Source organism: Rhinoderma darwinii, chromosome 5 (genome assembly GCF_050947455.1).
Source record: "Rhinoderma darwinii isolate aRhiDar2 chromosome 5, aRhiDar2.hap1, whole genome shotgun sequence".
NCBI lineage: Eukaryota > Metazoa > Chordata > Amphibia > Anura > Rhinodermatidae > Rhinoderma > Rhinoderma darwinii.
In genome coordinates this window covers 152,189,847-152,201,253 of record NC_134691.1, presented here as the reverse complement: position 1 = coordinate 152,201,253, position 11,407 = coordinate 152,189,847, and the positions used below count along the sequence as shown (strand labels likewise).

At 44.6% G+C, this 11,407-nt stretch overlaps 1 protein-coding gene across 4 annotated transcripts in view; it reads right to left on the bottom strand.

Annotated features, from left to right (window-relative positions):
* The window catches only part of LOC142651667 (uncharacterized), a 306,296-nt gene that overhangs the window by 202,416 nt on the left and 92,473 nt on the right, over window positions 1-11,407 (bottom strand). For 3 of the 4 annotated variants that reach the window (XM_075826652.1, XM_075826651.1, XM_075826654.1), the window contains exon 6: window positions 622-791. In XM_075826652.1, the coding sequence (XP_075682767.1) occupies window positions 622-791 (170 nt within the window). Of the gene's footprint in view, window positions 1-621; window positions 792-7,426; window positions 7,550-11,407 lie in introns of all 4 variants that reach the window. The other variant, XM_075826653.1, reaches the window with a different exon arrangement.

Below are 11,407 nucleotides of genomic sequence, written 5' to 3'. Positions count from 1 at the left end.
AATTGAGGACAGGATAGGACATATTATAAATTTTGCCGATCATTTTTACGGCCTGGACAAAGATCCGTAAATATACGGAAATGTGTCCGTGGCCTATAGAAAAGAATGGGTCCGCAGATTATTCGTAATTAAGGATAAAAGCTACGTCGTTTAGGCTACATGTTAGGTTTGGTGATTTGATCAAAATGATTAGGTCATGATCATTTCACCAGCAGGCCTCTAAAGTATAAGTGCAATGTTTTTTTCCTAACTCGTTACACTGTTAAAAGCTCATAAGACTTGAATTTGTCCCTATATATATATATATATATATATATATATATATATATATGTATGTGTATATATATATATATATATATATTTATTTTTTTATAAAAAAATAAAGAGGATATAGTTTAAAAATGTTTCTAATATTGCTAACATGTTTAGCTACATGTGCTGTTATGTCTACAAAGAACGAGTGGTCTGGAACAAATTGCAAACATAAATGTTTCATTCTTTTTAGGAATACTAGTGGTCAGTGGGCCATAATGTATGTATTCAAGTCTGGCAAGCAGACCTAAAAAGTAATGGAAAGTAATGCTAACAATGAGATTATTGAAATATTTGCTTAACTCTGACCTGTTTCTGTGAAAGGCTGCCAAGCACAATTATGTCATCCTGAGCATCTTTCTCAAACTCTTCAATATAGGATGGAATGGTCTCATCTTTTGGAAGGAAGTCACAAGCATCTGTAAATGTATCAGTCTGCACTGAAGTAGAAGTAAATTCAGAATCCATTCCAGATTTGGCTAAGAAAAAACCAGGGAACAACATAATATTAAGTAAAGTAAGTGAAGATTATAATAACCAGTATACTGGTTGATGCAAACTTAAAATTTTATTTCAATTTTATAAAAAAAAGTCTACAGTAGATATTATTTTTAGCTCTATAATAATTAGGGAAATTTTGTTGCATTCTTTATAGATCTGCACATAATTAAAACGAATATGACTAGGGGGTTAAAGCCATATTTCAATTATATCAATATCAATATACCTATTATAGCAGAAAATTGAAAGTGGCTTCCCTTTAATCGTAAATAGAAGCTTTCACACACAGACATAGCCCCAGCCGTGCATAGTCAGTGGTCCCTTACTTTGCCCAACCTTCCGATCCATTGTAGGAGTAGGAGTGAGTGGCATGGTGGCGCTCAGGAAGCAAATCCCTTCTACATTTGCTTATGTTGCAGATCTTGTAGAGAGATAAAATCAAGTGCTCTGAATGAAAGGGTAGGTACAACCCTAGTTGACCTCATGACCTCACTAGCCAACTTTAAGAGCTAACTCTGTGGTATTTTTTAAGAGCTTTACTTCAGAATTTAAGAATTTGTATGCATAAACGTTTAGTATAGTTAAGGTAAGCACAAAGTGACCAATTCAAGATAATGTGGCTGTGATATGGTAAATTGACTGCAATTTTTTGAACAACTGTAGCATTGCAGTAGAATTCAATCAAACTGTGAAAATCAGAAGACATTTGCAATGACTTGTTGAAATGTAACTCAAGGAAAAGAATATTGAACCACATTGTAATGCCGCAGGATTACCTCCAAGCCAGCAGAGGGGGCCGTCCCCTATGTATGCAGCAGTCTGGAGGAAGCCAGGTCGCAGAGGGGAGATGTAGTCATGTGCAGTTGAAAGTAGTTGGATTTGAACCAGCAGAGGAGGAGGACGATGTGAAAAGATCTGTTTCTCAACTGCCAGTGAAACAGGCCACAGACACAGGGAAAAGTGGAATTAGGAGATCTACCTGCATGTTTATCGGCTGTGTTAAGAACACGTGCAGTGCAGATCTCGGATCAACAGGAAATCCGGAGAGGGGCACGTGAAGGCCGGCGGCCATAGTGACACGTGTTTGCATTGACAACAGTCGGTGAGCAGAGCCATTCTCATTGGAATAAGCAATTGTAGAATAGTACTCAGATGTGAAAAATAGAGCTTCATTGTGATGACCTAAAGTAGTTGTTAATCAGTTATTCAGAGACCCCATAAGTTTGCACCCAGTTCCTAGCTCGTTGCTGTGAGGGACAGTATAGAGGGATTGTGTAGATTGTTGCCTAGGGAGACTACGTCTGGGAGGAGAGTGAGACTCTCTCCCCACAGGCAGGCCGCCTGTGAAGACAGTGTTATTCTCAAATTGACACTACATGCTTCATTCTGCTGTTCAAAGTTATGTATCACTGTTACAAGTTCCACAGTAAAGCTTATTTTATCATAAAGACAGAAGCGTCCAAATTCTCCTGTACATGTCTTACACTTTACAAGTGGTGATAGTCGGCAGGATGGACGTAGATTTAACAATGGAGGGAGCAACCACCTCACAGAGTTAGATGCCACGTGCAGTTCCAGTGTGGGATTTGCTGAATCACCTCCCGAAGTTAATGGCACGAATGTATTGCATGAAGATTGGAAGGAGAGACTGGAGGGAGTGATCAGGCTATGTAATGTTGCCCAGCACTTGAAGACGGAACTTGCTTTGCGCACGCTAGAAGGCGAGGCTAGTAAAACTGTGATGTTACAACCGGCCGGGTGCAGACAGACAGTTTGCTAGAGGATGTGTATGGTGATGTATCTCTGAAACAGTGTTAAGGAAGAAGTTCTTTGCCAGGCTCCAGAAAGAATATGAGACTTTGACACAGTATAAGAACAGGCTGCAGGAGCTATTGGCTGCACTACAGAAGAAGGAAGAACAGCAGGCTACATCCATCACCAATACCGAGCCAGTCATATGTGATCAATTTATTCTCGGTCTCAAGAGCCAACCATTGAGGAGGACCCTTAGCGAAAGATTGAACTGGAGCTACAGCTGACTTTACATTGGGTACTTCGAGAGGCCATTGTCCTAGAAAAGGAAGAGCAAATTTAAACCCTTGCAGTGGCACCGAAGGTAGAGACTACTCCTGGCAAAGAGAGCAACATAGAGGCAAGGATGGCTTTACTAGAGGAAGCAATGAAAGGAATATAAATAGCTCTGAACAAACGAGAGGAACAGGTGGTTACATGGACCTACAACAACGAACGATCCAGACTGATGAGGCGACAGTTTGGACGGAGACCTCGATCTGCAGAGAGAAGATGCTGGACGTGCTATCAGGAAGGTCACCGGGTTAGAGACTGTCCACACCGGGGTTCTGCAGTACGTCAGGGGGATTTAATCTAAAGGGGCGAATCGCGGGAGACACCATAGTGTACCCCAAAATAGGAGCAATGGACTTGGTAGGGGAGAGCCCAGTCGTTAAGGCTAAGTTAAATGGAGTTGAACTGTTCCGTTTGATTGATACTGGCTCCCGGGCCAACACCATAACCCAGCCCGCTTATGAGGCCCACTTCCCAACTGCCGTTTGTTGGGGGGGATGCCCACTGGTTAAGATTGAAGGGTGCCAATAATCTATTCATTTGACAGACTGGGGTTATGTGGGCCAACATTGAAATTTGGGGCTGGTCACGAGGTTCTGTTGCCAGTCCCAGTAGGCACCAGCTATCAACTATGGTGCACAGTAGTTATGCTCGAAACAATGCTGCAGAAAGAGGGGAAACCAGTAGGCCGGACCCTATGTACAGTCCAAGGGGGGCCAGTCCTGGTGAGATTTATGAACCTTAATAAATTTTGATGTGACCCTGGCTTTGAGGGAATTGATTGCTGATGTACATCCAACCCAAGAGGTGCAGAATCCCCAAGAACAACAGAGACAGAGAGAGGGTGACAGAGACTCTGAAGCATGAAATCCCCATAGGACAGGCAACTCCTATTCGACAATACTATCGACAGATTCCCCCGGCACTATACCAGGAGGTGAAAGCGCTGCTCAAGCAGATGCAAGAGAGTCAAGTGGCATGGTTCAGTAAAAGCCCTTGGTTGTCTCCCATTGTATTGGTAAAAAATATAGACAGGACCATATGGTTCTGTGTCGATTATCGACGCCTAAATGCTTGTACAGTATGTGATGCTTATCCACTTCCCCGGATTGAAGACTCCTTGGCAGCAGTGGGACAGGCTTGCTACTTCTCAATCCTTGATCTGGCGAGTGGGTACTGGCAGGTACCATTGCCAAAAAGGACAGAGAGAAAACAGCGTTTGTCACACTCATGGGACTATAAGAATTTTTGAGAATGCCATTTGGGCTGAACAGCGCCCCGGCCACCTTTCAGAGGCTACTAGAGCTGTGCCTGGGAGAGTTAAACGATGAGTGCCTGCTTATCTATCTTGACGACATTATCATGTTTTCTGACACTTTCAAAGAGCATCTAGAGTTACTAGATCGGGTCCTTACCCGGTTGGAAGAGCATGGGTAGAAGCTGAAGCCCCAAAGTGTCAACTGTTTCGGGAGAGTCTTGAGTACTTGGGGCACAACGTTTCCAAAGAGGTGGTCGAACCCATGGACTCAAAGATCTGGGCAGTACAACAGTGGTCAGTGCCCACAAAAAGTAGTGAATTACGGTCCTTCCTGGGATTAATTAACTACTACCGAAGGTTTATCAAGGACTTCGCCAAGGTGGCTGCACCCTTGTATGCCCTGATTGCTGGGGGCACTCCTCGCAAAACAAATAAAAGATCACTCCTTTGGAGCATGGAAGCAGCCCATGCATTCCGAGAACTAAAGAAGTTATTGACCAGCGCTCTCATACTGGCCTGTGCTGACTACACAAAACCCTTTGTGTTGCAGATGGATGTGAGTCTGTGGGGAGTCGAACTCTACTAGATAGTGAAAAGAATCCTGTGAACTATAGCTTGTTTAAACTGGAGCTGCTGGCTGTGGTCTGGGCAGTGACAGAAAAGTTTGCTGACATTTTGACTGGGGCAGAACTAATTTTGATGACTGACAACATCCACTGGTTCACCTGGACACAGCCAAGTTGGGGGCCCTGGAACAGCGGTGGATAGCTTGCGTCAGCCAATTTACATTTGAATTTGAGTACCGCCCCGGCAGGGAGAACGATAATGCTGACGCCGTGTCCCGGAATCCTGTAGAAAATCCTAGTGGACCCACTGACGACGACCGGGAGGAAGATGAGACTCCAGACTTCATGCAGATGACCCGAGTACGAAAAAATGCTCTAATCCATGGGATGGTACTTGAGATGGCTGCCCCGGTGAAAGTGTTAAGTGAAGAATGGCAGGACTGCCTACTTCGTGATCAACAGATTGCCAGAATGAAGGTATGGCTGTGGGCCAACTACCAACCCGTGCGGGAGGAGCGAGAGCCAGTGACCTCCAACAGTAAGAAGCTATGGCAGCAGAAAGATCGGCTGACTATACGAAAAGGAGTCCTTTACCGAAAAGTTCAACTTCCTACTGAAATCGGACCCACCTGGCAGGTGGTGCTACCTGCCGATGAGGTGAGAGGAATCATTGAATGGAAACACGACAAGAAGGGGCACTTCAGGCCAACTAAAACATATATGTGGCTGGCAACGGTTCTACTACCATCCTAATCTCCAGAAAGTAGCGATGGCCATGTGTGAGAGTTGCCGCAGCTGTAACTTTGCCAGAGCTGGAGACCAAAAAGGCCCAATTTGTAAAATTCAAACCCATTATCCACTGCAGCTTGTGATGATGAACTACCTGATAGTGGAGGAATCTCTACAGGGATATAAGTACTTACTGGTCAATGTGGATTATTTCACAAAGTTTGCAGTAGGCATTCCTACTCGGGACTAGACAGCAGAGTCAGTGGTACAATCCTTCTGGAGGAATTTCATCTTGCCATACAGAAGTCCTGCCCAACTGCATTCAGATCAGGGTGCCTGTTTTGAGGGAAGAGTGATCAAAGAGCAATGCTGACTTTACCAGATTAGGAAAACCCGGACAACTCCGTATCAACCGCAAGGACATGGGGCATGTGAGCGCCTGAACAGAAACCTGTTGCAGCTATTAAGAACGTTGGAAGAACTAAAGAGAGAACTGTGGCCTGATTCTGTTGCAGAGCTTGTATGGGTGTATAATAACACCGTAAACTCCACCACAAAGTACTCACACTTCGTACTGATGTTTGGAAGCAACGGGAGAAGCCCCCTTAATATGATGATGCCAATTGAAGGGGAAGATGAAAACTGGACCCCCCAGACTTGGATGGGAAAACATCGGAGGAGAGTACAAAAAATGTACGACATTGTGGCTCGGAGAATGCGTCCCCAAATACTGATGGCCAAACATAGGCTAAAGAAATTACCTTTGCAACATGGTGACCAGGTGATGGTGCAGAACCGAACAGCTCGAAGAGCCAGGAAGTTGCAGTGGAAATGGGAGTCCAGGCCTTACCAGGTTGTGTGGCTGCCAAATCCGGATATCCCAGTATTTGAGGTGAAGCCAGAAGGTGGGCGTGAAACACCCTCAGGTAGTACATAGGAACATGTTGTGGCCCTGCACCTTCGTGGAGAGTATACCAGAGGCAGAACCCGTGCTGGCTCTCATTCCTGTACCAGTGGACACCATTTAGGAGTGGTGGATCCCTCCAGTGCCCACCATGGAACCCTTAGAGAGAAGTGAAGAGCTAGCAGCGCCAACTGCAAGAAGTGCAGATGGGGCCATGGAGACAGAGGATCCAACAACCTTGCGTCAGTCCAGCACACTAACTTTGGAAGAATGGCCACCAGAAATGAAGACTTTGTCTTGAGAACTAAAGTTGTCAACCCTTTAGCCGTGGGGGGGGGGGGGGGGGGTGTAATGCCGCAGCATTACCCCAAGCCAGCAGGGGGAGCCATCCCCAATGTATTCAGCAGTTTGGAGGAAGCCGGGTCACAGAGGCGAGACATAGTCATGTGCAGTTGGAGGCAGTTGGATTTGAACCAGCAGTGGAGGAGGACAATGTGAAAATAGATGTTTCTCAATTGTCAGTGAAACAGGCCACAGACACAGAGAAAAGTGGGATTAGGAGATCTACCTGCATGTTCACCGGCTGAGTCAAGAACCGGCAGGCAACACGTGCAGTCCAGATCTCGGATCAACAGGAAATCCGGAGAGGGGCACGTGGAGACTGGCGGCCATAGTGACATGTGCGCAGAGACAATAGTCAGTGAGCAGAGCTATTCCCAGGGGAATAAGCAATTGCAGAATAGTACTCAGATGTGAAAAATAGAGCATCATTGTGATGACCTAAAGTAGTTGTTAATCAGTTATTCAGAGACCCCATAAGTTGCACCCAGTTCCTAGCTCGTTGCTGTGAGGGACATTGTGTAGATTGTTGCCCTAGCAGACTACATGTGGGGGGAGAGTGAGACTCCCTCCCCACAGGCAGGCTGCTGAAGACAGGGTTAGTCTCAAATTGTTATTACACACTACTTTCTGCTGTTCAAAGTTATGTATCACTGTTTCCTACAAGTTCCATAGTAAAGCTTCTTTTATCATAAAGACAGAATCGTCCAAATTCTTCTGTACGTGTCTTACACTTTACAAGATGACTCCCAAATGTACAGTAGGTATGATACAGAAATTATTGTCTGGCCCACAGCTTCTCAATCCTTTTCTATTCTGGCCTCATTAGCATTGTTTCCTGTAAGCAGTAGAAAGCTAAAATAAGCAAAAAAGGAGTCAGTTATATTGCTAAACCAGAGATTGGTGCATCTAGAGACAAGCATTTGCAGCATTCAATCACTTCTGTTAAAACTGCCTCCCCTGCTCTGCCTCACCAGCAACTGGAGGTGCCTCACCAGTAAGGTCCGGTCCGCCTTACAGTTTGAGAAGCACTGCTGTAGCCCATGCCTTAGAAGTTAGGAAGTCATTACCATATTACAATGCTGAAAGATAAAAAAAAAACTACAGATGCTTCAAAGGTAGGCAGGTGGAATAACAAGTGGAATGTAGGGTCTCTCTTAAAAATGAGTGCCCGGGAAAATTGGGTTTGGGAATAAAGACGCCTTAACAAACGTACTTATGTATAAATCTTTACATGGTCAGTATAAAAAATTGCCAAGTGATTTATCCATTCCAAGAACTGTACTAATGATTAGGGGACATTCTTTATATGGGGAAGAAAGAGAGGTTCAGACATCAATATGGTTCTTAACAGTTAGACAAACTATGGAATGTCCTACCACAAGTAATGGCAATTACTATGACATCATTTGTAAAAGGTTACGTATTTCTCAAAGCAAAAGGTATTGAGCGTTATAATTCATTTAGCGTGAGGTCAGAAATGAAGTTTTTTCCATTTTTGTATTTCCTTTCTCAGGATAAAACAACTACGTCTTTTCTGAACCTAAGTAAATATGTAGCTAAGATATGGAAGTCTTAAAGTGTATTACTTTACGCCAGCTAGCTGGTAGTTTGGTTTAATAATAACGATGAATAGAGATGGGCGAACTTATGAAAAGTTCGGTTCGGAAAGTTCGCCGAATTTCACGAAAAAGTTCGATTCGGACCGAACTAGTTCTGACCGAACCTGTAATTTTCGTGTGCCGAGCATGGTACTGTCCAGGGTGCTGAAAGAGTTAATGGGCTGCACTAACTCTTTCAGCAACCTTGACAGTACCATGCTCGGCACGCGGAAAATACAATTTTAATGTAATAAAAAAATAAAAAAAATAAGTTCAGGCTGCCACGGCCTCTGCAGCCAATCACAGGCTTCCACGGCCGCTGCAGCCAATCACAGGCTGCAGCGGCCTCTGCAGCCAATCACAGGCTGCCGCGTCAGGAAAGAAGGTCGGACTGGAGGAAGAAGCCGTCGTCACCAAGACAACGACCGGGTACGTATGAAATGCTTTTTATTTTATTTTTAATCAGCAGCCTCTTTTCTCTATCAGTGATTGATAGAGACAAGTGGCTGCCGATTAGTATAATATTTTTGTAATGTTTTTTCTTCCCGCCCGGGTTCGGTCAAAACGTGTTCGGCCGAACCCGGTGAAGTTCGGATTCGCTGCGAACCAAACTTTTCGCGATGTTCGGACCGAAACCGGGTTTGGTTGTCCCGGTTCGCTCATCTCTAACGATGAATGTAACTAAGAATGCAATTTCACACTCTAGAGAAAATGACGATGATAATGTGGGTATGTGAAAACCAGGGGCGTCACTAGCACCGGACCTCCGGGGCCTGGATCTTTGGCCCAGATCCCTGGGCGACTGCTGCTACAGGGGTCGCAGCAGTCGCAATTGCGACGGAGCAGCGGTCGCGACTGCGACCAGCCCGCGGCCCCCACACCGCTATAGAAATGTACTATAGTAACTGAGGCCTATGTCATAAAATACATGGGCCCCTGTTGCTATAGTAATGACACATACTTACCCTCCTTCCGAGTGCAGCAGAAGTCCTGACGTCTTCTCGCGTCATGATGCTGTGCGCCGCACATGAAGTCACGACGCTGGATGGTGGAGGGACATCCGCTGCACCGAAGAGCTGGGTAAGTGTAACATCGTTACTGCCTGCTGGGGTCCTGTATCTAAGCCTGCCTTGTGCTAAGCTTAGATTAAGGGTCCAACAGACAGCATCACACATGGGCTTAGATACAGGGCTCATGTGTGATACAGTCTGTTGGACCATGTATCTAAGCTTACCAAACGGTAGGCTTAGTTACAGGTCCCCAGCAGACAGTAATCTTATAGTGTATAAGATTACTGTCTTCTGAGGCCCTGTATCTAAGCCTGACATGTGGTAGGCTTAGATACAGGATCCAACAGACAGTATCACACATGGGCCCTGTATCTAAGCCCATGTGTGATGCTATCTGTTGGACCATGTATCTAAGCTTACCACAAGGCAGGCTTAGATACAGGAATAAGATTACTGTCTGCTGGGGTCCTGTATCTAAGCATGCCTTGTTGTAGGCTTAGATACATGGTCTAACAGACTGTATCACACATGGGCTCTGTATCTAAGCCTACCACATGTGTTCCTCTTATTTATTTTTTTGTGTTTGTGTTTTTTTTACAGGTTTGGTCGTTGGACTACGTCGGAGTCGAGGACTACTTCGATGACGGCTTTTTTTATTTTCAATAAAATGGTTAATGAGGGTTGTGTGTGGGGGGGGTTTATTTCAATACAATATATTGTTTCTATGTCTTTGTATTTTCTTTTAAACTTTATTACTACCGCCTTAGTAATGGGTGCTGGCTGATTGACAGCGTCCATTACTAAGGTGAGGCTTAGTGTTAGCCGGTGCAGAGGCCAACACTAACCCCATTATTACCCTGGTACCCACCGGGAAGAGCTGGGTAAGCTCCAATACCCGACCATCTGTAGTGACAGAAAAAACAGTGGCCCTTCCCACCCTGGTAATGCTAGCCTGCTGCTGCTGCTATGTTGTATCTGGCTGGTTATCAAAAATGGGGGGGGGGCCACATCATTTATTTTTTTTTTTAATGGACTAAACGTTGTGCGTTTCAGAACTAGCCAGATACAATATAGCAGCAGCAGGCTAGCATTATCAGGATGGAAGTTTTTGGCCATTCCCAGCCTAATAATACCAGCCTGCAGCTAACCCAGTGCCCTACCATCTCTTCCCAGTACCCCAGGTGGCGGAGGTAACAGGGTAATAATAGGTGTTAGTGTTAGGCTTTTACCGGCTAGCATTAAACCTCGCCTTAGTAATGGATGCTGTGAATCAGCCAGCGGACATTACTAAGTAATAAAGTTTAAAAAAATACAAAGATATAGAAAAAATATTTTAATGAAATAAAAAACCCCACACATTTCTCATTAACCATTTTATTGAGAATATAAAACACGTAAGCGAAGTGAGCCACTGTATCTAATCTTATCCATAGCTATAGGGTGGTAATGCTATATATATGTTGTCTCATATGTATATATATATATATATATATACACACACACATACATGCATACATACATACATACATACATACACACATTTTTTTTGGGGGGGGATGAACATATGTTAGTACAGGGATACTTACTGCTGGGACCCTGTATTTAAGTATCATGTGTGATACTGTCTACTGGGCCATGTATCTAATACTATCATGTGTGATACTGACTGCAGGGACACTGTATCTAAATCTATCATGTGTAATACTGTCTGCTGGGCCATGCTTCTAAGCCTATCATGTGTGATACTGTGCTGGGGCCATGTATCTAAGTCTATCATGTATGATACTGTCCGCTGAGACAAGGAGGGTAAGTGGGACTACCTACAGGGGACTGCATGGCACTGTCTACAAGGGGATTTATGGCAGTGGGACTGTGCGTGGAAACATACAGGGGGGTTGTGACACTATATACAGGGGGCATTGTGTGGGGAACTCTCTACAGGTTTCTTTGATTAGGGCCCTGAGGCATAACTTTGCTTGGAGCCCCAGAAATGCCAAATTTGCCCCTGAAGGTTAGTACAAGGATATTTACTGCTGGGGCCCTGTATCTAAGGCTACATTCACATGAGCGTGACCGATTTATGTGCTTAAAAAATGTGCGTA